This window comes from Frankliniella occidentalis, unplaced genomic scaffold (genome assembly GCF_000697945.3).
Source record: "Frankliniella occidentalis isolate FOCC.00 unplaced genomic scaffold, Focc_3.1 Scaffold290, whole genome shotgun sequence".
NCBI lineage: Eukaryota > Metazoa > Arthropoda > Insecta > Thysanoptera > Thripidae > Frankliniella > Frankliniella occidentalis.
In genome coordinates this window covers 54,700-79,044 of record NW_026267416.1, presented here as the reverse complement: position 1 = coordinate 79,044, position 24,345 = coordinate 54,700, and the positions used below count along the sequence as shown (strand labels likewise).

General features: G+C 42.1%; 4 protein-coding genes across 14 annotated transcripts in view; 2 read left to right on the top strand and 2 right to left on the bottom strand.

The window, feature by feature from the left end:
* LOC113205836 (uncharacterized) overlaps window positions 1–776 on the bottom strand; it is a 43,965-nt gene extending 43,189 nt beyond the window's left edge. Inside the window, exon 1 of the mRNA XM_026421603.2 lies at window positions 585–776. The gene's annotated coding sequence lies outside the window, so the exon portion shown is untranslated. The remainder of the gene's footprint in view (window positions 1–584) is intronic.
* A 529-nt stretch (window positions 777–1,305) lies between these two features.
* Window positions 1,306–6,366, top strand: LOC113205825 (armadillo-like helical domain-containing protein 3). Of its 4 annotated transcripts, XM_026421585.2 has the most exons (15): window positions 1,306–1,486; window positions 1,815–1,902; window positions 2,362–2,455; window positions 2,538–2,600; window positions 2,672–2,812; window positions 2,887–3,028; window positions 3,548–3,681; window positions 3,764–3,919; window positions 4,003–4,151; window positions 4,227–4,448; window positions 4,535–4,755; window positions 4,836–5,068; window positions 5,157–5,283; window positions 5,451–5,526; window positions 5,614–6,366. In XM_026421585.2, the coding sequence occupies exons 2-15, from the start codon at window positions 1,859–1,861 to the stop codon at window positions 5,900–5,902; spliced, it is 2,091 nt and encodes a 696-aa protein (XP_026277370.1). In that variant the 5' UTR covers window positions 1,306–1,486; window positions 1,815–1,858; the 3' UTR covers window positions 5,903–6,366. The 4 variants fall into 4 exon arrangements, with proteins under 4 accessions (XP_026277370.1, XP_026277373.1, XP_026277372.1 ...); XM_026421588.2 differs by lacking the exon at window positions 1,815–1,902; XM_026421587.2 differs by lacking the exon at window positions 1,306–1,486 and having other exon boundaries at window positions 1,842–1,998.
* Window positions 6,353–11,964, bottom strand: LOC113205827 (glycerol kinase). Of its 3 annotated transcripts, XM_052273669.1 has the most exons (13): window positions 11,947–11,964; window positions 11,533–11,700; window positions 11,188–11,446; window positions 10,882–11,099; window positions 10,691–10,800; window positions 10,512–10,614; window positions 10,324–10,434; window positions 9,983–10,239; window positions 9,114–9,319; window positions 8,905–9,042; window positions 8,730–8,816; window positions 7,978–8,028; window positions 6,353–7,209 (listed from the first exon to the last, which is right to left on the bottom strand). In XM_052273669.1, the coding sequence occupies exons 2-13, from the start codon at window positions 11,641–11,643 to the stop codon at window positions 7,106–7,108; spliced, it is 1,755 nt and encodes a 584-aa protein (XP_052129629.1). In that variant the 5' UTR covers window positions 11,644–11,700; window positions 11,947–11,964; the 3' UTR covers window positions 6,353–7,105. The 3 variants fall into 3 exon arrangements, with proteins under 3 accessions (XP_052129629.1, XP_026277374.1, XP_026277375.1); XM_026421589.2 differs by having other exon boundaries at window positions 11,533–11,955; XM_026421590.2 differs by lacking the exon at window positions 7,978–8,028 and having other exon boundaries at window positions 11,533–11,952.
* Window positions 11,965–11,988: 24 nt separating this feature from the next.
* Window positions 11,989–18,087, top strand: LOC127750933 (uncharacterized). 6 transcript variants are annotated; one of them, XR_008011903.1, is made up of 4 exons: window positions 11,989–12,182; window positions 14,039–14,290; window positions 17,691–17,890; window positions 17,964–18,087. XR_008011903.1 is itself a non-coding variant. In XM_052273670.1 (3 exons), the coding sequence occupies exon 1, from the start codon at window positions 15,710–15,712 to the stop codon at window positions 17,246–17,248; it is 1,539 nt and encodes a 512-aa protein (XP_052129630.1). In that variant the 5' UTR covers window positions 15,117–15,709; the 3' UTR covers window positions 17,249–17,604; window positions 17,691–17,890; window positions 17,964–18,087. The 6 variants fall into 6 exon arrangements, 1 of the variants encoding a protein (XP_052129630.1); XR_008011901.1 differs by having other exon boundaries at window positions 14,022–14,290; XR_008011904.1 differs by having other exon boundaries at window positions 11,989–12,219.
* Window positions 18,088–24,345: the final 6,258 nt, after the last annotated feature.

Here is a 24,345-nt window from a genome sequence, read left to right as displayed (position 1 = left end):
CCCCCCCCTTTCCCCCATCACCCTCAAACAGCCATACCGTGTGTCAGTGTTACGACACAACAACAGTGTAGCGGGTTTACATACTCAATGGGCTATGGAGCCCCTCGGGTAGAGCGAGTAAGCATACTCCCAGGTAGCAAAATGAAGCAAACTGCATTCGAACCGCATGATATGTCCCATCTGAAACGCCCATTTTAGGCGCATCTACGCGCATATCAGACGCCTACACGCGTTTTAGGCGCTTTTTAGATTGGACACAAAATGCACATTTTATGCAGCTCTGCTACCAGGGCTGTTGTGATGTGGCCCTGCAGGGTGATTCCGCACAGTGGCTAGCTCGGTGGCTAGTCTTCTCTCTCCCACCTATGCCAGTCACCCATGAGTGCGACAAGGGCAGAGGTACGAAAGCGCTGTACGGAATCACCCTGCTGACAGACGGTGCGTGCGTGCGTAGTATGCGCACGTCAAATCGGCTCCTTTGACAGCCTCCTCGCCGCACTGAGCCGCAGTCAGGTGCCGTAGTGCGGGCGCCTTGCGCACCACGCCATGGCAATCGACTTCCCCTCGTACCTCCCTGTACTCACCGCGCTGCTCTGGAGAACCACCACACGGTCGAGGGAATGCCCAGGAAGCCCGCTGAGAGCCGGCCCCAGAGGGCTCTGCGACGGAGACTTTCTCGCACTCTTCGGTGGCCTCCAAGGTCCTTCGGCAATGTGGCGAAGGGTGGTGTCGTCGTGGTCGTCGTTCAGGTCGCCGACGCAGACACGTGCGGGGGCCGACGTAGTAGGAGGGGGGTCCCTGCACCCTCTCGGCGTTGGCCAGCGTCCGCTGAAAGCCCCGAGCGGGACGCACAGCGATGCAGTGTCCTACGCGAGCGTCGGGAGCAGGGTCTTCGACGCGAACGGGAGTGAGATTCGACGACGTCGCCGCCGAGCCGGTGCGGAGCCGGTGTTGAGCGTCGCGAGGGCCTGGCAGGGAGGGCTCGCCCGGGGCCTGCAGACTGCCTGTCGCGCGTGGTGAGAGGGCGCCAGCGCCAGGCGTGGCCAGGCGCCTCGGTAACGGCACGGGTTGGTCACGAAGAAAGCAACGGTCCTGGCCGCGCTGAGCTGCGAGAGCCGAGCGGAGCGGCGCGGCCGAGCAGGCGGAGCAGAGCGCATGGGACGGCGGTCGCGAGGGCTCTGCAGCTCGGCTCGGACTCGGCGCCGCGGCCGGGCCTAGAAGAACGGTATCCCCCCCTCCCCCTCTCTCCGTCTCCATCCTCCCTCCCGCCTGCTTTGGGTTTGGGTCCTTTCTCCTTCGTGTCAACCTAGATAAAGAATGGAGAGATGACGTACCTTCTAGTGATGCACGTTTCATGTCGCCGCACATTTCACTCACAGCATGGGAGTGAGAAGATGTAACCATCTGACTCGTATATTGGCTACAGTGCGTCCCACTTCGGACCCAGCGAGTAAAGACTGGGCGAGGAGGGTAGCTAAATAACCGAGTGAGTAAAGAAATCTATCCCCTGAGAAGATGGGCAACCCGTCCAAGGATGAAAGGGTTTCCCAGCAATACATTCCTCATCCATGAACTGGCCGGTGCAGGGTAATTTTACGATCCTAAATTGAAGTTGAATAGGATAACTACACTACTCCATCAAAACAAGATGTATACCGTGCATACTAATTTTCAATAAATCATCAGAGAACACTCCACTTCCACGTTGGAAGACTGGACCATTTCAAGCAAGAGAAGTTGAGGTTGCAATGTAAAGCCTTTTCTGCTTTTGAGGTTCGGGGAAGGACTGAAATGTTTTTCATTATTTTTTGCAGCAAAATTTCTCATCCCTGCGAGTTCGAGTTTTTGGTTGGAGGTTATGTGTCAGTCGTCAGTCAACAGAGTCAACACACAGACATACAGGTGTAATTCATTAACCAGATTCATCCAGCGTAATTTTCCTATTAGTTGACGCTTCGTTGTGATCAAGTAGTTAAGACTCTTCGATTCTACTTCGGGGTAAATCCTGGACAAGACATGTAAATGCGGACACCAACTTACAATAATATGCAAAACCTAGCCTTTCATTGTAAACAAAGCAGTAGAAAGAGAGAGCAATTATTGTGTTACGTGGATAGTTCTGTCCTTTTATGTCACCTCTTTTCTGTGCCTTCGTTTTTAGTCTAAGTATTTCACCCAACAGTTTGATTGTATTGCAGTTTTTTGCTTTCACCTGTTGTCGAACTTTTATCTGCAAAGACTGGGGGAGTGGCACTTGACAAAGTCCTGTGCAGATTAAACCTTCTAGTTTGTAACTTTTTTTTTCTCAGTGTCTCAAATATGAATAAAACTGTAATGCAACTGTCTTGGATTTCTTTTCAGTGTGATTAAGATGGCAACACGGAAAAGAAGTGGCTCCGGCTCTAAATGGCAATTAAAGGAAAAAGTTGTTCAAATGTATGAATGCTTTTTCAAGGTAAGCTTTAAGTTTGGATTCTTTGCTTTCCTCTATCTTTATATAATTTGCAGTATTTATAATAGAGCGCTCTGTGATTCAGGGTGAAGATCCAACAAAAACAAATTCCAATTTTTGGGATGAGCTGTTTCTTTTAAAACCAAAGGTACTGTGGTAAAACCTTTGCAATGATGATAGACACGTCAGGGAATATCATTAATAAAGTATTGTTCGCAGGTACCTCAACTAGAGGCTGAGATTCAGAAATTAAATATTGATCAGCTGCTTCAACTCAAAGAAAATATACATACTCTCTTTCATCAATGTGTTGAGACTTTGAGTCACGGGCACCATATAAGGGTTGTATATGCATTACAGGTAAAATGATTTTATAGTAGGCGCTATGCCAACTGAAGTACCACAGTAAACCAATTTTGAATTAATATTTTCAGACCTTATGTGCACTTATTGATTCCATCTACAAAAAGACTAGTGGTGTCTCAGGTTTTGATATAATAAATACCTTGATGGGCTTTGATCAGGCAGAATTGCGGATGCAAGGTTTAATGGATCACTTGAATAATTTTCTAAGTGGTATGTGATACTTATAGGTGCTATAAAGCAGTGAGTGGAAACATTCTTGGCTGCTTGAAGGCACTTGGCACAGTGTAGCTTTAAACCTTGATAACATGTTAATTTAAATAAGAAACATATTGTAAGGCATGGGTGTATGTGGAAATTTTCAGAACAGTTTAACTTGTATGATGCTGATGCATCACAATGCCTAAGATTTGAAGCAAACAATCCCCTTTTAAATGCTATCTTGTTTCTTTGATACATTTACTGGAAAAACAATTATGACATAAGTCACATTTTGTGATGCACTCTCTCGGCTAAATGCAGTTCATCCAATAAATAGTCAAAATGTTTCCCTTGCTGATACATTCTCAGGAAATGATGTCAGGTTGGAGTAGTGTCCATGCCCCCTTCCCTTCTGGAATATTACTTTTTCCACCCAGTGCTGCATGCTGCATGTAGTAAAACTGGTCTGAGAAATTATTCATGCTTTTTAATGTTTGGATTTATTTTGTTTGAAATAATGTTCTTTCTTAGGTGAGTTCCCAGCCAGCCTAAAAACTTTATGCTTGAAACTTCTTTTGGTCCTGGTAACTGGGACTGAAAATGTAAGTCAAAACACCCTACTGGAGTATGTCATGATCAACAGTGTTTTTGAAAGCCTAATTCAGGTAATAATGTTTTTTGGCTTTGAAATCTTAAAAATGACATTCAGTACACAGAAACATATTTATCTGAACATTATCCCCCTAGCTTTTGTGTAATCCTCAATCTAGAGCAGCACATGGGCATGATGCTGTTCTTCTTCTAACCCTCCTAGTAAATTACCGTAAATATGAGGCCGCAAACCCTTATATTGTGAAGCTCTCAATCTTGGATGATGAGCTTGCCTTAAATGGTTATGGGCAGGTAATTCACTCTGTTCAATTTTGTTGATCTATTCATTCTAATTAATGCTCTATTGATAATGAGAGTGCCTTTTGGGGGGCCAGGTGATAACTGCTTCTCTATCAGAATTCTGTCACCAATTTGCTGCCCAGCATCAAGAGAATCATTCTGCAGGTTGGCTCTCTTCACTTACTAACATGGTGGGCAGCATGTTTGTCTCTGAAGAAGGAGGCGTTCGGACACAGCAGATCAGGTGCATATAAGAACAAGTCTTTCTGTTGTATTTTAGTTGTAAGTTACATTATTACAACATCTCAATCTGTTTCAGGGCCAATAATGCTGTCTTGGTTGCTTTATATGAAGGGGTACATTTGAACCGTAATTTTATTACAACTCTAGCACATACCCAAACAGATGGCAGTCTTCCTCCCTCACCAAGTAACACACTAGCCGCGCACACCACCCCTCCCTCTGATTCGAGTGCTCAATTGCCTGCCTTTGATGTGATGGCTGAACCTTCCAATCTTCTTGTAACTTTCTTCCAGTACTGGTGAGCTGGTAATCTCTCTGATAAATAAGTATATATTTTCTGTTAGTCTGCTGATTTGTCATTATTTTTTCCCTCGTTCTCTACAGCTCTATTGTCATGCAAGATACCAAGTGTGAATCAAGTATGAACAGCGTAAAATTGTGTTTCCTAATTCTGACCTGCATATCTGAAGACCAATATGCAAATTCATTAATGCATGATGCCAATTTGACATTTAAAGTTCTTTTACACCGTTTACCTATGAGGCATCGTAAGGTCACAACTGAAAGGACTTCACCATCTCAGCCTCTTGCTGCAACTTTACTTGGTCTGTTTCCTATTAAAATTATAGCTTTAACTGAAGTAAACAGTTTCTTCTCAACTCTAACTAAATATGCATTTTTCTAGACCTTTTAGTGGAATTTATCATGTCCCACATGATGAAGAAGCTCCCAATGGAGTTGTATCTTCTTTGTGTTGGAGTTGCACATCGTCTTATTTGTTATCAAAAGAGATGTAGGGTGCGTCTAACATATCAATGGAAAGAAGTGTGGTCATCATTAATTAGTCTCCTTAAATTTTTGGTGAACAATGAAAACCACCTAGCAAGGAAAATGAACATTTTTCATCTTGCTGTACAGGTGAGACATCGCCACTATACTACTGTATTAGCACATTCAGTTTAGAATGATTCCAAAAATTATAATTTTCAAACCCCATCGATCACAGGTTGTTAATATATTTAATCTATTCATTACTTATGGAGACACATTCCTTCCTTCACCTGGAAGTTATGATGAACTTTACTACGAACTCATTCGGATGCAACATGTTTTTGAAGATCTCTATTCTATGGGTATGTCACCATTCACAATCAATCCTTCCGAATTATCTAACATGTCGACTTTTTCACGTAAGAAAAGTATGTGAGTGTGTCGACACATTGGAGAATTCAGATAGACATTATTGGGTGAACTGATTAATGAATTGTATGTACTTTTAATAATAGTACTATGATTGCAGCACTTCGATATTCAAGTTCTGATGGTGATCTGAAAGAAAATGCTTTAAAGCTAACAAGCTGTCTTAGTAATGTCAGGTAAAAATGTGTTAAAGTTAAATACTGGTCGATGAAACACATTGACATAAGTCACATTGCTCATCTTTCATGTACTCTGTGTTGCAGGGCAATTATCAACCATTTCTCACCTAAAATAGAAGCCTGGCTAACAAACCAGAGTCTTTCAACACCATCAGAGGATCAGATCTTGGAAGTTGTTCGGAAAAACTATGACAGTTTAACATTGAAATTGCAAGATAGTTTAGATACCTATGAAAGGTATACTGAAAAGCCACGACATGCTCAATTCTTCACAGCAATGGTTCGTAGCGTTGTGAATGACACAAGGCAGAGTATTGATTTTGCATCCATGGACTTACAAAGTATTCTCCATGAGTTTTCTTCAATTTCGTGACATGCTACTTTAGGTCATGATTTTGTAACAAGCAAATTAAAGGGGTTCATTACCCATTATCTTTCAATGATGAGATAGTCTGTTTTCAAAACTGCTTGACATCACCAAAGCTGAATGAAATATTGATGTAATTTGATTGTAGTTGCATTGGAGGTATATTTTTATGTCAGAGTTATATTTTTAAAGTCCAGATGTTGAAATATGTAATCTAGAAAGAAAACAAATAGTATGAAAAAGAAAATGCTTACTAATGAGTTTAGTTTTCAATATCCATTGTTTAATTAACTGCTGTGATTAGAAAGTATGAACCAGCCAGCCTTCAGATCAAATAACTATTTGTGTCATTTTGCTAATCTTAAGCAATTGTTGTTCCCCTTCCTGGAGACCTTTACCATACCTGACTACTGAAAGAAAAGACTGTAACCTTTTTAAATGTAGGTAATTATAAAGTCCATAATGATGAATGTTTTAATTTCCTATTTCACTTAAAGTTGTAACTCCTGTAAAACAATAGAAGCAAGGCGAACATATATATAGTACCAATCGATCAAACAAAATAATTTTCCAAGAAAAATGGAGGAAGCAGTTGGTACATAATTTTCAATAGACAAAATTTGCAAGAGTCAATTATTACCTCCACTCTGATGCAATTAACTTGCTTGAAACTTATACTATTGACTAGAAGAAAAGATCCTGATGCATCAGGATAATTAAGACTTCTCTTAAGATTATTCTATCTAACATTTTTTGATATACATACTAACAAAAATTATTTGAACACTTGTTAATGACTAGGTAAAAATCAGTATGGGAGTTAGTGAGTTGGTACAATATTTCACTCTGTTACCTTGGACTGACCATGTACTGGCATGTTTAAAACAATGTCAAATAAATGAAATCTTCCATGTGATAAGACAAGACATGAGAATAACCAACCTATCACAAGTTCCACTAAAAACATCCAGTGCATAACGAAAAAACATCAATTTCTAAAACCTCTAAAATTAGATAACATAAGATTTAATAAATGCAGAAAGACAAGTGCACAACAACTTTGTCAAAGGAAACAACTCAGATAAAACCAAACTGATCTATTAATGTGGTCGGTATGCATTCTGGTTATCAATAGTGTTCTGGAAGATACATGTTTTCTTTCTTCTCTAGGAATATACTTGAGGCAGCCATAATCATACCCCAATATTATTAAACTAGACCACTACGCCAACGAGCCAAAACCATAAGACCAAGGGCTGTGACAAGGAAGATTCCAGCAGGTATGGTTGACATCATTGAGGCATAGTTGTCAGCTGTAATCAGAAAGATGAAGGTAAATAACAATGTGAAAGGTTTATGTAAAAATTTCATTATAAAATCTAATAATGAACACACATTTTATGAAGCTCCCATAATCAACAATTACAGTCTAACAACAGTACATAGCTCCAAAGGAAAAATAGAAATCTACCTCTATAGTGTCCCTCACTGCACCAGGTCAATGGGCCAAAGCCAGGGCTCCGTGACTTATTATTTGACAGCCTTTAATGTTATTTAAACAATTAAAGTTATAACTTATTCCTTTAAATGTAGCCTTTTTGAAATAAGTTCTTTTTTCAACTTCTCCAACTTTTCTTCACTCTATCTACGATTTTATGAAAATCCATCTCTTCAACTTTTACTTAAACGTGTGTTTAGTTACATTGAGTAACTATAACATTCATTCGTGTTATGATAAGTTACAGAGCCCTGGTCAAAGTAGGGTGTAATGGTGGGAAGAAAGTGTAAGGAGGTAACTCTTACCATGGAGCCCCAAGAGAAGGGGACTTTTAAATTGCACTCCTGGGTCAAAGCAATACTACTCTAGACAAACAATCTAAAAACAAGCTGAAGGGAAACATGCAAGAGTTTAAGAATCAGGGCTAGGGTTTACAATAATATATTGAAGTATACTTAACCACAATATTCTGTGGTTCTTTTTGTTGAATAGTCTTATAAAATAATTAGGACAAAAAAGATAGAATGATTTACACTTTAAACATTTTAAAAATTCAAATTCTGACTTTAAAAATGTCACTTACCACTAGTTACATGCCATGAAGGCAAAGAGGCCAAAGTCAGAGGTATGTTGCCTTGAGAATGCCAAGCAGAGATAATTTAGTGTTAAGCGCATAGCAACCATAGACATTCATTACTGTTTGTATAACATAGAAGCCTTGAACTTATGCCAGGAAGTACGTAATTGAAGGAAACATTGCAGAGTGATCATATTTATATATGTATTCCCCATAAGCAACTATAGTATGTAAAAAAAAAAAAAACACTTCCTCAAGTGTATTTTGTATTTAATGCACTTAATCTATACGAAACTGTCACTACAAGTCTGCATAGGTCTGATAAAACGCCAAGATCACCATGCTGTAATGTTACATGCACATATATGGAGCTCTTGCTCTTGGGGCATGTATGAGGAAAAATAAATTTAAAAACTAAAATAAAAAAGACATTCCTTACTGTTTGTAAAACTTTGAAGCCTTGAACTTATGCGAGGAAACATTACAGAGTTATCATATTGGTGTATATACATATATATACATATATATATATGATCAATCAGTAACTTAAGGTGTACAAGAGGTTCATCATGCAGAGCTTGACCAAAGGTGAAATTTTGACCAGCCACCAAGGTATGCCTCCCTACTTTTCTCTAACACATTCCAAAATTCGGCTGTGAGTTGCATCTTTTTTCTTGACTGCCGAACCATTAAAACTAACTTCCAGGAGTTAAGACTATGAATTACTAACAGTTACATTGAATAGTGACAAAACGTACCTTCAGAAGGTTCATCCGTTAAATCCACCTCCCAACCAAGACTTCGATCTACTGCTTTCTTCCACTTTTGGTGAAGAATTTCTCTTTCTGTTAAGAAAATGAAAAGTGAACTGTAAAGGTTCTTTGCAGAAAGCAAATAAACAAAGTCAGTGAAGTAATGGGACACATCACATACCATTGTCATTCATACGAGGATAAAATGTATCATAAGGCACATCAACTGTATTTTCCAAATCCCACACCGCAACTCCCTCGGCAACTCCAGCTGCTATAGCTGCACCTAGTGCTGTTGCTTCAGTCATGAGAGGGCGGACTAGACACAAAGAATAAATTGTTAATCTCGTAAAATTTTCTTTGAAGCAGGACTATTGGATTTATTCTTACCAACTGGAATACCACTTAGGTCTGCTTGAAGTTGCATAAGATAATTATTAGCTGTCATCCCTCCATCAACCAGCAAACGACTTAATGGAATGTGGCAATCTGCATTCATTGCATCAAGGATATCACGAGTTTGGAAACAAGCAGCTTCTAAAGCTGCTCTAATTAAATGGTCTTTTTCAGTCTCTTCTGATAAACCGCAAATCACACTGAAGTGAAAGAAACAGTCAATCAATGAAGTACATAAAAATGCTTATTTGATAATGCACAACAACCAATCAAATTGAAATTAAATAGCACCACAGGAAAAACTGCTAAAAGATTTGCAAATAAAAAACCAATGAAGAATTAGTCTAGAAAATTGATACACATTTAGGAGTGAGGCTTGTGTTCTAATTTCCGTCTATATTTAGAATTGTTTTGTAACGTGGATAGCTGAAACAAGTCTGTTCGTCTCTGTTACATCTGGCTTTCTGGCTTGCTTACTTGCAGCTGGCCTGGCTGCATAGAGTAGGGGAGACGGAAAGGGCGGAGTGAGCGCAGGCCTGGTATTGTTGAACAACGTAAGGGGTGCAAGGGGCTTGGTGTAGCGCTTGATACTCTTTTTCCATATCAACAGTTAAAACTGGCTGACACCTTAACTTTATTTGGGTATGTTTAGTGTTCAGAGTTTGGTTATTTAAGTTGCTAGAAACTTAAGTGAGATAGTAATGCTTTCCAAATTTGACTACAGCATGTATATTATGGATTCTTCTTGATCAGTTATAAGCCAAATATTTTTGAAAATTTCAAATTTCTATGTTCAGCCTCTAGTAATTATGACATCAATTTGAATGATTATTGCACACTAGTTAAGAAGTTAAGAATGTTACCTTCGAGCATCCTTTCGCCAGTAAGGAGCATACAAACCGGAAAAAGCAGGCACAAATACTACATCGCCCACATGCCCAGAATAATCATTTAGGTCCTTAATTTCCTCCAAAGACTCAAAGAGACCCAAATTTTCTTGGAGCCATTTAATAGCTGCTCCTGCTACAGCTACTGACCCTTCTAAAGCATACACCGGTGGCTTATTACGACCAAGTTTATAGGCCACAGTTGTTAATAAGCCATGTTTTGACTGAATAACCTGAGAGAAAAAATAACCAGTAGTTTGGATAATTCTGTTTTAAACAGCCTTAAAAGCAACAACCAAGAGCACCAAGTAACTTACAGAATTTCCTGTGTTATAGAGGAGGAAGCAACCAGTTCCATAGGTGCTTTTCGCTTGTCCTTTCTTGAAACACATCTGCCCTACTAAGGCTGCTTGCTGATCGCCCAAACACTGCATAGAAAAGCATAAGCAATAACAGGAGTTGGTGGTTAAAATAATCCAAAGTAATGGATTTAGGCCCTACTCACACCCGATATAGGGACACCAGCTAGAGAACCTGATGCAACATATCCATAAATTTCAGATGAGCTACAGATGTCAGGTAGTATTTCCTTAGGGACATCAAAAAATCTGGAAGAGACAAGTCAAAGTATTTTTAAAGAGTTTGTGCAATAGCTGTCCATCTTCACCTTAGCTTTCCACTCACTTTAAAAGATCATCATCCCAATCTAATGTTTTAATATTCATTAGCATTGTACGAGAAGCATTGGTCACCTCTGTGACGTGTAATCCTCCATCTCTCCCTCCAGTAAGATTCTGGAACAAAACAAAAATGTAAAAGCTAAAGCATTTAAGGATTTATGGATACTAGAATGAAATGAACCATTGATTACTCACCCAAATGATCCAACTATCAATGGTACCAAATAGACAACGTCCATCTGCAAGTGCTTCTTGAACCTCCTTCACATTGTCAAAAAGCCAACGAAGCTTGACAGCAGAAAAGTATGTACTGATTGGCAGACCACACAAAGGCTTTAAATATTCAGGATCATTATTGCGTGCCTTTTTTAATAGTTTGTCTACAGTTTCTGAGGTACGCATATCTAACCAAACTAAAAATTTAAATTTGTAACTCACAACAATGAAGTATAAATATGTATTGATCACTCTGTACATTGAGCCTCAGAAAAAGAAAAATACCCATTGCATTGTAGAGAGGCTTTCCAGTAGTTACATCCCAAACAACAGTTGTCTCTCTTTGATTACTAACACCAATTGCAACTATGTCATTTGGATCGATTTCTAAGTGCCGTAGGTTCTCAACTGTTCGCTCCACACACTCGAGAACTGCATTCATAAGGATTTGAGGATCTTGTTCTACCCATCCTTCACTAGGACATATTGATGGCACACTAACTTGATGGTATGTAAGAACTTCAGCAGTTCGTGCAGCAAACACCTATACAATCAATGGCACATAGGGCGAAATAAAAATTAACTCATGATTGAAAAGAGAACAGCAAAAGAATTGTACAGTGTACATACCAAAAACCGTGCGCTACTTGTGCCCTCATCTATAGCACCTACTAAAGGTCCAAACTTGCCATAGGACCGTCTCCGATTCATGTGACCTAAAAAATGACCTGAAGCACACATTTTTGCTGCACAACTTCTGACTAGCTTCCTGCAGGTCTATGTTTTTTTCTCATTTTCCTACATTACAACACATGAAATAAGTCATAGAGGTTTGAGGACAAGTGCCAGAATAACATAAATGCTTAAACTTTAAATGATTTGATATGGAAGTGATACAAGATAATGTGTGGTAAAAACATCGGTTGAATTGATAAGCAGTGATCCTTCCATTGACAGACAAATTGTAAGAATTTGAAGTGAAAGGAATGTGATAAACTCCTGGCAAGAAGTTAATGCACTTGCAAAGCTTTTAAGTGGTGATACCTGGCTCGGTAAAGTTTCCACCACCGTATTGCCAGCACCGTATAGCTATTGCTATTGCTATCGCACATTATGTGATTGCCGTTCGGGAGGAAAAGCTTGAGCAGAGGCTACCAACGTAGAGGTATGGCAGATTGTGATGACACATCTATAGACTTCAACTGGGTTCTGTTTCTGTTCGTTCTATTTTGCCATGGAGTGGATTCGCTAGCCTGAACCTGACATGGATTTGCTGACTGGTGATTAGTCATAAACCCTGTACACCTAACATCTATGGTAGATTTAATAGTTCTAAATTGCAGCATTTTTTCAATAAGATAAAAATAATTCTGAGTATGACAACTACTAAAAGACCGATCTTTTTATTCTTATTATTTTGTTTTAATTTTATCTTAACTCTAACCAGAGCGTCTGATTAATGAGTGTGGCAAAAAAATCTCTCCAAGCAAGTTTTTATTTCGTGTCTAATCTTTTTTGGCTTTCTACAGTTTCATTTTAGTTTTACCTTATCTGGATTCGAACCTTGGACCTTTGTATTGAAGATCAAATCATTAGCCAGTTTGTAGAAGTTAATCCTGTGGCGCGAATTTCTTTGGCAATTTTATTTGCCCTCTGATCTGAATACGTTTGTAAAAGACCATTTAAAGCATATTTTCCAAAAATGTCATCTCTGTAAATTAAAACCCAATACACTGGGAAATTAAAAGGGTGATGACTGAATAAAAGTTATGTTGAGAAGGATATAATTAATTTATTAAATACCACAAACAGTCATTGGTCTGAGTAAGTTAAAACAAAGTGCAATTGAAGACCTCTATAAGAAGTTGGAGGTAAAGGACAAAGTACAAGTCGCCATATCTTCAGTGCAGTTCCCCATAACAAAACGCAAGCTATATATAGTGGTAGTTCATTTTGTAGGTACTAAACTAAGCCAATATGAGTCGTCTCAACATCTGTAATCTATCTAACATCGTATGTTTAGAGTGTATGTGTTATAATACTTGAACTATCTTGTCTAGTGGACTTGGAGGTATAAGTTGGTCATGGGTGTCTAAGTAACGCCAGTAAATTGGTAGCAGTTAGGAAAGAAAATTCAATTTGATTTACTTGGTAGCAGGTGAAAATTCACAAGTTTTGAGATGCAATCGAAGAAAGTTTAGTTCTGATGAAACAGGCAAATACAAATTTTGGAGAAAGATTCACAATGGTGACCCGGATGAGTAGGTCCACAAAGGTAAGATCTAATCCGTAAAATATTTTTCAATGAATTTTTTGTACTGCTAACTATTGGTTGGCAGTTCCAATAATGTTCATAGCCTGAAACGAAACAGAAATCACTAAAATTGGACAGCTACCCAAAACTCAAAAGGTGGAAGATTGGTACAATAATGAGTTTTATGACCTTTCAGCAAAGTTTTAATTACGAAATGTTGATGATTTTGATGATTGGGAAAATAATTACCTTACAACACTTGCCCACTTACCTCATCAATTCATAGGGACCATTCATAGTTTCCATATATCAGCCGGTAGGGACAGTTATATTAGCCCAAATAGTGCGAATTATTGTGAGCCCACTGTTCGCCCGAAATTGAGATCGCCCGCCGTCATCACCAAGGAGCGGCTGGCCGTCGCCGACTTCACCGTGCAGACGGTAGCGTAGCAGGCTGACAGGGGATGGGGTAGGCAAGGCGCCTCACTTCGGTGCTCGACGGGACGGTATCGCCCCATTGGCAGGCGCTACGGGCGGCAGGGGCTGGGATAGGCAACGTGCCTCACTTCGGTGTTCGACGGGTCGGTATCGCTCCATTGGCAGGCGCTACGGGCAAAGGTCATATTGGGGACACCTTTTACTCTTACTATTTACAGTTACAGTAAAGATAAGCCATAAAGCTCTTTTTACCCTCTGTGGGGAGGGAGAATGACCAACCCGCACGCCTAAAGACCAACGTCACCAGGGTTGTTTAAACGCAGAGGCCCAAACTCTAGGCAACCGAGAAGCGTTTACGAAGCATTTGCTTTGTAAGCGCTTCACAGTTGCGACGCAGCCGCCTAATACTTCGCAAGGATTTTAACAGTGTGGATGCGGGTGCAGCGCAGCAGCCGACTGAGGTGCCCACCGGCGTTCTCCGGAGCATCCCCGCGCGATGGCGCCGACGAGACTACACACCCCGTGAAAGCAAGACGAGGTCGTGTCCTGTCCGGCCCCCCCGCGCTCGGCTTGGGTCGACGCTGGTCACCAATGACCCCCAAGCGGCCGCCACCGTCGCCAACAGAATAACCACTTTCACCCCAGCAAAGGACAGAGGAGCACAGGATCAAAAACAGAAAGGCATTGCCCCTAATGGTACTAATAATGCATATATTTATACAATATGAATAGCTACAACACCTTTTCCATCAAATCAATTTCAAAAAAAAAAAACTTTGTATATTTTGATAATCTTCAAAATAACTTCCTGCGAGCTGTCCATTGATACTTTATCAAAATTTGGTATCAACATAATCTGGTGACGCTCTCGCGCTCTCCAGTGCGTGGCTAAACTGAAGCTTAAGACGGCACTTAAAATGCGCTTTTTTGAGTTTTGCTACCTGGGTGTCCCGAAGTGACTCTTAAGTCTCCATTTGTTTCACTAACGTTGTTACTCGAAATTACTTTATTGAGCTTATGAATAGCAATATATGAGTTGTATATAGAGCTATTGCTATAACTCTAGCTATTGCTATAGTGGTTACAGCTATAGCTACATGGCTAATAGCTATAGCTATTGTTATCACTTAAGTGGCTACAGCTATTGTGCACATGGGATGACACAGTAGGATTTCAAGGGAGCGCCCGAACAGTAAGAAGAACAATACCGGACAGGGCACTGTAAAATTTTTGCGAACTATTTCTTTGTATTGCAAACAATTTTCTTTTCAGCTTGCAAAGAATTTTGAAGCGATGTATTACGAACTAAATTGTTTGCAAGCTGGCAAACCGTTCGTTTGCAATGCGAACAAATAGTTTGCAAGGGATCTGACAGCTTGCAAAGAATTTCTTTGCAATACGAACTAATTCTTTGCAATACAAAGATGATAAATTCTTTGCAACGTTGCAAATAATTTAGTTTGCAAGCATTTAACAGTGAGAGAGAGAGAGAGAGAGAGAGAGAGAGAGGTGGTGGGGGAAGGTGAGGGGAGGTGCGGTGGGTGGCTCCTCTGCGGTCTTCCCTCAGTGCACTGCTTGTTTTGCCACCGAAACTCGCGTGCAGAAACCGAGATGCGGAAATCGAATAACTACTGTATTGCTCCTTTATGCTACTCATTCACTCACTCAGAAGGGGCTACCTGCATTCGTGATAGAAAATATCAGATCTTCACTAATGAGAAGAAAATTGAAAGCAACATATGGAGGAATATTAACAGATTTTAGATACACGAGCAAGGGTCTGAACCAGGGTGATATTTGGTCCCCATTATTGTACATTCTGTTTACATCAGACCTTAGGGAAGTTGTTACAGAGGAAGAAGTGTTTATGCTACAGTATGCAGATGACATCAGCCTAACAGTTCGCCACTCATCTCTAAGGGAAGCTATCTACAAACTCCAAGATGCAGCAAGGAACCTGGAGGAAAAGATATCACAAAATGGAGCTACATTAGAGCCAACAAAATCTCAAATGGTGATTTTTACTAGAAAAACCAAAATTCCTGAGCCTCAGCACATATTACTAAGGGGAGGGGAAGTCCCCATAAAAAAGAAGCAAAATTCCTAGGAATAACAATGGATCCAGCGCTAAATTGGAAAACTCATGTAGCTAACACCCAAGCAAAGTGCAGAAATCGTTTAAAATTTATACGCTCACTGACAGGACATTGGTGGGGAGCCCACCCAATGACACTGAAACGCACCTACACCTCCTTAATTCGACCAATGTTGGACTATGGAATAGAGATCTACGACCCTCATTCCCAAGAGATGTGGGCGAAACTTGAGAGCATACAAATGGAAGCAGCAAGAATTATAACAGGAGCAATGAAGTCCACTCCGAGACATGCTCTACTGGCAGAAACAGGAGAAATGCCCATTCAACTTCGACAGCGCTATCATATCCAGAAAATCCTCCTGAAATGGCAGAGTATCTCCACAAACCGTATAATCCCATTAATAGAAGAAGGAAATAATATTAGAACTCAAACCAAATACAGACATCCATTGTTCAGAGGCCTCCAAGATATATTAGTCCCTAAAGATGAAATTTTTTCTTCTGAAATCCCCCTCTGCTATTATGTAGATTATGATGCAAGGGACCTCACCATCAGGCTATCAGCGGATTTTCCTCCTGAAAACACCATAACAGCAGAAGAATTAGAGCCGATTGAAATTTATAACAAACTACGTCAAGATCATTGGAAAAACTTTTATGTGCTGGCTACTGATGGCTCACGTCAAGCAAATGAAACTCCTTCGGTGGGCTCTGCTATGGTAGATGTAAACAGAAGTCCGGAAAAGGCCATCATAAATAAACTCCATAGTTTAGCTTCAGTGTACGACGCAGAAATTAGGGCGCTACAGCTTGCAGTAAATTATCTACCTGAAATAGAAAACCAGAGAAAGATATTAATCCTTACAGATAGTAAAAGCTTAGTAGCAGCCCTACATAGAAGAGATATCTCACCATATGAACCTCCTGAACTCACCAAGTTAAGAGAAAGCATCAGCAACATACCAAATCATAAAGATATCTGGATAGCCTGGGTCCCTGCACATAAAGGCATCCTGCCCAATGAGCACGCCGATGTGGCTGCAAAATTAGCAGCTACAATGGGACTTCCTCATAAAATGCAGCAGAGATACCAAAACTTCCTTCCTGAGGTCAGGACGCACTTCTACAATGAATGGCAACAGCTCAGATGTACTGCAGCAAACCACCCAATAAAACCGGTGGGAAGATTCAATCTTTCATTAGACCGAGAACTTACGTCCCGTACATGGATTAGCCTCGCAGATGAGTGTCCTCGTATTTTTCTGTCACCCCTTATGAGGGTTAGAATGGGCCATACTCATGCGCCAGCATCCCTTCATAGATTTGGGATAATAGACTGCCCTTTGTGCGACCGGTGCGGAGAAGAGGCTACAACAGAACATCTCATCAACTCTTGTCAATTCATCGACCGCCTCCATTTTTTCGAACATCTACAAGAAAATGCAGTACCAGAGCCTCACACTTTTCCATCACTTCTCAATACTCGCCGCCATATCAAGATTGTCATCACCGCCTTTGCCTTACTCTTCGAACACAACCCGCACCTAAAATTATGACATCATAGTGGAACATTAGAACATCGCCTGGCCCACTGCTCACAGCAAGAAGCCAAAAAAGAAGACCCCCCCCCCCCCTACTCATTCACGGGCTGGGTCGCCCGATTTGCGCGCACTTTCTTCCAGGGCTGTGGAGGCTCCGTGCCGGCGGAATTTTTTGGCCCTTGCACGCTGCTATTCCTTCCCTTTGCCATACGCGCGTCGGAAGGGCGTACCACCCGAGCTTCGATCCTAGTTGGTCATGTCTCTCACAGCTATCTATCTACTTTGGCTCAAATGGAACTCTTCGTGATCTTCTGCCACCACAGGAGTTTCAGCTCTGCAGCCAACATCATGAAGGGTAACATTTGAGCCAAGTATGAACAAAATAGTCAAAAGTAAAAGTGGGCGATGAAAATATGGAATGATTAATTAATTAATTCGTATTGTTTTCCTTTCACAGGAGACTCCGAGCTGCCATAGATGGAACTGCCGCATCCATAGTTTCCTGGGTCGAAAAATTGCCAATTAATGAAATGATTAAGTTCAAAATATTTAAGAAAATTGAGCACGCAGATGAGATGAGGCTAGATGCATTTGACCTGCTTGAAATATATAGCGTGAAGCTGGCGCGTCTCAACGCCACAGAGGCAGAGTTAAGCGGTAAATAAACACATCATTCATAATGAAATGGTTTTAAAAGAATGCCTTAACGATTTGTACTTTACTTGCACAGACCGGGAGCAGCAAGTCGCAGCCCGTGAAGAGAGCGTGAGAGGACGAGAGGCGGCAGTAGCAAACCCCAGCAAAATGTTAATTGAAGGTCATCAATATTAATAATAACATGCATTTCTCCTAAGATATCATTGATAGTCGAGATTATTACCCCCCCCCCCTAATTACACCAATATCAGTTTGTAAGGTCTCTGACGATTCTGGACCGCCTCGTTCAAATTTGCTTGTCAAGTGTGAAGTGTACCAGGGCCGGCCCACTTACTGCCACAGATACATCTCTCGTCTTACGTGCCGCAAACCCCTCACGGGCCCCACCTGGGCTTTAACAGGCACATATAAAGCATAAAATGTGTACTTAACGCTCACCGTAGCTTCGCTGAATGTACGACACTGCCCGCTCGTGCGCTGCGCAAGGGGTCGCCCAGAAAGTGTGTCCGTCTGTCGGGTATGCGTTCGAGCTGGGCGCCTGCGAGCCTCAGGGTAGGCCAGCCCGCAGTACACACCTGAACCAAAACGGAGATATTGCCTACCTACCACGCGCTCTAAGAGCTCGCACAGATTGAATTTGGCCCTTCAAGGGCTTACAGGGCTTTCCAGACTCACCGCATCTAAGCCCAACAGTACCTTGCGCGTACCCAGACTGTGTGAAATCATGACTAAATAAAACATCTTCACGTAACTCTTATTGAATGCAATGTATGTGGCCCGCGGCCTCGCCTGGCTCCCGCGTCCAAGTCCCCCGAGCCTCCACCGCGTCCGACCGCGTCCCTACTCGCCTCCACCAGCTCAGGGAGGAGCCGGCCCCTCACGGCAGCCACCCGTCGAACTCTTGTGTGGTTGTCTGCTGCTAGGACGGACGCGCCAACTCAAATAGACGCAGAACATGTCCAGACGCGCGGCCGCCAGAGTGAGGTCAACGAGTGTAAGAGAGTGTCGGTGGCGCGAGCCAGCCCGTACCCTGGCCCGGGCCAGGCCGCTGCAGGCCGCGCCCCGCACTCACGCGTGCTTGTTTATCGCTTTGCGGTAGCAGGTACGTAGTATGTGACATTTTTTTTTCAATTCTTTTAAAGGTGCAGGCTGTTGAGGTTTCAAAAATTTCGCGTACTTAGAGTCGAATTTTTGCGAAAGTGAGACTTGCTTCGTGTTCAGGAGTGTCCCAGCTACAACGCTGCGTTCGTCTTTTTTCATTGTTTTTTGAGGTGCAGGATGTTGGGGTTTCATAGATTAGATACGGGTACTTGGAGTCGATTTTTTCAGAAAGTAAGACTTGATTCGTATACAGGAATGTCACACTGTCACAGCTACAACGCTGCGTTCCCCTTTTCCGAGTCACGGGCGTCCCCCAGGCCGCACAAGTACGCTACCGCTCATCTCATTCTCTCGCCAACGACCATACCACGCTGGGTCTAGCGGTCTACCCGCGGTGGTCGCGTACCGGCAGAAGTTCAAATCATCTCCCCGGGAGAAAAAATCAGCTGAAGAAAGTCGGACTTTTAGTGTGAAAAAGCGAAATTTACCTGAGCCGGGACTGGCACTTACCTGATTTTAACTGATTTTTACCGACACTCAACTGAACAAGCTGATCTACCCCAACTTTAACATGATATACTTGAACACTTAACTAACAATTATCCGCAATTATCTCAAATTAAGCTGATGAGAAATTAGCATCAACATTCAGCTCGATTCAGTTATATTCAGTTATCTGTCGGGTCAACACTAACTGACTAAAAGTAATATTTTACTGATCTCTTGCTGAAATTTATCTTCAGCTCTTTACCATGTTTACTCAGCGATGGGTCGACTTTATAAAAACTGATAAGAGTCTAATATTTGCTGAACTTTGCTGAAGTGTCAACGAAAGGCATTTGTCAGCTGGCGCTCATGTTGTATGCATCTGATTTAAGACTGAATTTAGCTGAGATTGGCATCCGTGTGCAAATCAGGAGGGATCAGTATCACGTCAATAAATCATAAATGACGTGGAGCTGAAGTTACCTGAAGCCGACGATGTCAGCTAGTTGTCAGCAAAATTGCAACCATCAATTGAACTGACGGAAAGATGATTAGAGCTAACTAAAACTGAATTTTCTAGTCAGCTAACTTCAGTTTCGATTCTAAAAAGAGTTATCTAGGATCAGCTTTTGTTCATGTTAAGTCAGTTATGTCAGCTAACTTTCAGCTAGATCAGTTAAAATCAGTAATAATCAGGTAACTTCAGTCAACATCAGTTTTCTTTTTCTCCCGGGTCAGAGCCGCGCGCCACGCCCCGCCGGGCCGGACAGGGGATGGCCCGGCTGACCACGAGCTCGGCACACTGCTGCACCGCGTGAAGGTGGATCCACAATAGACACATCAGACACATCACTTCTTCTTTTTCTTTCCTGTCTTCTTTTTTTTTTGTAGTTTTGTAGTTTTGAGGGGCGGGGGTTGATGCGATATGATGTGTTTGATGTGATGTGTTTGATGTGATGTGTTTGATGTGATGTGTTTGATGTGATGTGTTTGATGTGATGTGTTTGATGTGATGTGTTTGATGTGATGTGTTTGATGTGATGTGTTTGATGTGATGTGTTTGATGTGATGTGTTTGATGTGATGTGTTTGATGTGATGTGTTTGATGTGATGTGTGATTATTATATTTTCTTGAAATTCCTAGATGAAACCATCTATATTTTAACATCGCATCACCGGGGGGTGATGATGCCATGTGATGTGTTTGAAGCGATGCGATGCGCAGAATGCCGTGGATCGGAATTCTTGTAGTTTTTGGCTTAACCGAAGGACCTAACTAGATTACCCCGGGCACAACAGACCCAGAACCTCACCGAGGAACGTACCCCGGTTCCGCCGACCTCCAGGAGATGGCGCTGCGATACGGACTGACCAATCACAGCTCAGGTTGAGTTTGGCCGCGAAACAATCGACGTTCGAAGTTCGTTGTTGCCGTCAACGTCAAATCTGGTCAAGCCCGCCTAGAGCCCGCCCCCGTCAAGCCGTATCTTCGACCGTTGGTGTTGTCTCAGTTACTTTGTGATTTGTGAGTGTAATTCAACAAAAGTGTCAGCAATTTGTCCCTAGCCTGGCTGATTCGCCCGCGAAACATTTATCGAAGTTCTAGGAATATCCTGAATTTGCGGGCTGGGAACCTAACCCTTGTTTGGCGGGTTGCCTTTGGCCGTTTGCAAATATAATTTGGGGTCTATTATTTAAATGATAATGATAGTGTGCACTGAGCCATTTTTAACCAAAGAAGCGTCTCAATGTCTCACTTTATATTTTAATGAAGGGGTGTGGGGAATATCAGTCTGGATTCAGTCAGGCCTTCATTTAATGACTTGAGTTCTGACCCTCTTCTCTCTGTTTCTTTACAGGTCCAGCATCCAGCCCATCCATCGTCACCTGCCCACCCTATTCACTGTGAGAAATATATTTGTACATGTACGATATATTTTGTAATTTGCCATTTACAATACGAGTCGTACATGTACAACCTCCCGCTATCACTCGATATTCGATTCCAAGTCGATACATAGGGCCAGAAAATTGTACAATTTTAGATTGTACTTGTACGACTTCTTCCATGGAAAATTTTCCTGTACCCGGTACGACAATTTTTCACAGTGTTTGTAGGTCCCCAAAGGACTCAAATTTGTCTCGATGACATCAAATGACATCAGTAGTCAAGATGACTAAGTTTTGATTAATGATGTCACTTGATGTCATCTTGACAATTTTCTGTCCCCTGGGTCCATTCTCCCATTACCTCTCCTTTTGGAATCACATCCTGTGCACATCCCATAAATGCTATGTTGTTTAAGAACAGGGTGATTATCAAAAAAACCGTACAGTTTCGTTCCAAAGCATCTCATGTTCGTCTCCATTGTGCTGGAGCCACCACTTCGGTCTAGTATGACGTCTTTTTTGGAGCTCTACTAGGGGCCGACAAGAATATCGAACAATTTTATCACTGGTAGGAGCAGGATCGATCTAAAGGGGTTAAAACTAAACTCCGATGCTTTCCACACTTCCCTGTTGGTTTGAAAAGCAGCCTATTTTGGGAATATGGAAGCCTTGGAAACTCAAATGTCCTCCCTAGTTCTACAGTCCACATTCAAAGGTACTTTCACCCTTAGTCTTGGTTTTTTAGCGGGTGTACACGCAGAGCTACAGGAGCTCAAAGTCGTTCCACGGGTTTTGAGGTTCGGGCTTCGGAGTTTATCAGCCACCACTCCACAGCCAAGACGGGTCCAGCTGAAGGGTTGGTAGCACTGCATCACGAGAGTACGACAAGAACTCAACTTTTTCCGAACGAGAAGTTGGCGCGAAACGGGATCAGCTGGTGAAGAGGCGGGAAGAAACATCGTTTTCTTGTGCGAATATTTTTGCGAATAAACTCCGTTCCTGCTCTAGTTTCCATTCTGTAATGCAGAATCGAAAATCCCGAATATGCCCTTTTGAAAATAGAGGACTATTAACGTCCTGCCCGGTCGTAATAAGTTTGGGGTGCCCTGTCCGGGCAAAAGGGCTGTTCTAGGCTTTCTTCAGAACTAAACTCCGATGCCATTATCTGTTACTATCACTAATTATTCCACCCACGTCTCGGCCGTGGGTCGCTCCGGTGTCTTGAAGTCGTGGTATTGCCAGTGGTAGAGCGGGCCTATGCCCGACACTTAGGCAACACGTCAAACACCCTCATAGATTTGCTTAACCTACTGGGGCTATGGACCAGTTCCGCAAGATCTATTACAATGCTGCTTGAACATTCGTGTAAAAAATGATATCAAAAGAGTCTGGATCGATCATGGAGCTGTATTTTGCACGTCTACGGGAGAACTGTACGATTGGACTAAACTTCGATGCCTCTTTTTGGCATGAATCGCTGTTAAACCTCTGTACGTGGTCAGACTGTGGGACAACTCTAGAAATGTAACCTTGTGGTACTAAAGAACAATATCCAACCCAAAAAATTAAGCCAAAAAAATAATGAAATAATTCTATTTTTGAAACGAAACTGCACGGTTTTTTTGATAATCACCCAACACCATCAATATACATGTGAAACAGAAATGAAATAGAAAGTAAAAGCAATAAGTTTATTGACTAAGTTGACCTGTATCCTGTGAACTACTGTCAGTCGGGATGACATCACTCGGAAAATCTTTGATTATTCTGGGGGAATGTCGTAAACAAATGTACAATCTTGACAACCAATCAATTGAAGAAAAGAATGTTCAGTAGAGGATTGTGTAGCATAATTCAACCATCTTTCTTCCTTCTTTCAAGTTCTACGGACAATGGAAGCTCCGACAATGGAAGCCTTGGCGACCGAGGTGATTAAGCACTGGGCGTTGTGGAATTCTCAGAGTGAGGAATACTACAACTCTAAAGCCGTAGACCGCGCTTGGAGAATGGTGGCTGATAGTCTGAATAACTTACCACCACCCGTAAGGTTCCTGATCAGGCTAAACAAACATTTAATTTCTATAGTCTCACACTCTACTGACATGTTAAAAATTCCTTGGGATTTTCCGAAGATTCACTTTCCACCACTATTAAAAATTCCCAGAGGACTCCGTTCTTAGTTTTTGTGTACTAAAACAGATGTGAAAGGCGGAAGTTTATATTCGTCTATATGTTTCAAAGCAAAACTCGACACGTGAAATCTACAGAGTTCTTTGGGAAATCCTAAAGGACTTTGGCAATACTTTTCACGAGTGTTCCTTCGTGAAATCCCAGGCTTTTTTCTAACAGTGTATGGAAAATATTTTTACGGGTTCACCAGAAAGTCCTAAAGACCCGGAAAATGGTAACTGATGGAGATGTGCACAAAGACACTACACAAAGGCCCCAAACACTTTCAAAAGTTATCTGTACTGTATAGAACTTGCAAGAAAAAATTGATTGCTTCAGTAAGCCAAAAGGCCCCTCGCGCTATTCCTAGGACGGTTATAGGACGATTTTAGGACGCGCGGAGATTTTCCCACAAACGTCCGACGGACGTCCTATTTTCTCATTTCTGGATGATTCTCGGACGCTGTCGCGTCCGAAGGCTTGGACGTCGAGAAACCGTCCGAATAAACCGTCTCTAAAGCGTCCGACCGTCCGTCCAACCGTCCCAGAGCTTCCGGACGCTCTCCCGGACGTCCCAGAGGCGTCCCCTGCGTCCATCCGCCCGTCCCTGGCCGTCGGACGCTCTCCCGGACGTCCCTGAGGCGTCCCACCATCCGCCCGCCCGTCCCGTGGCTGTCGGACGCTCTCCCGGACGTCCCTGAAGCGTCCCAGAGGCGTCCCCTGCAACCATCCGCCCGTCCCTGGCCGTCGGACGCTCTCACGGACGTCCCTGAGGCGTCCCACGATCCGCCTGCCCGTCCCGTGGCTGT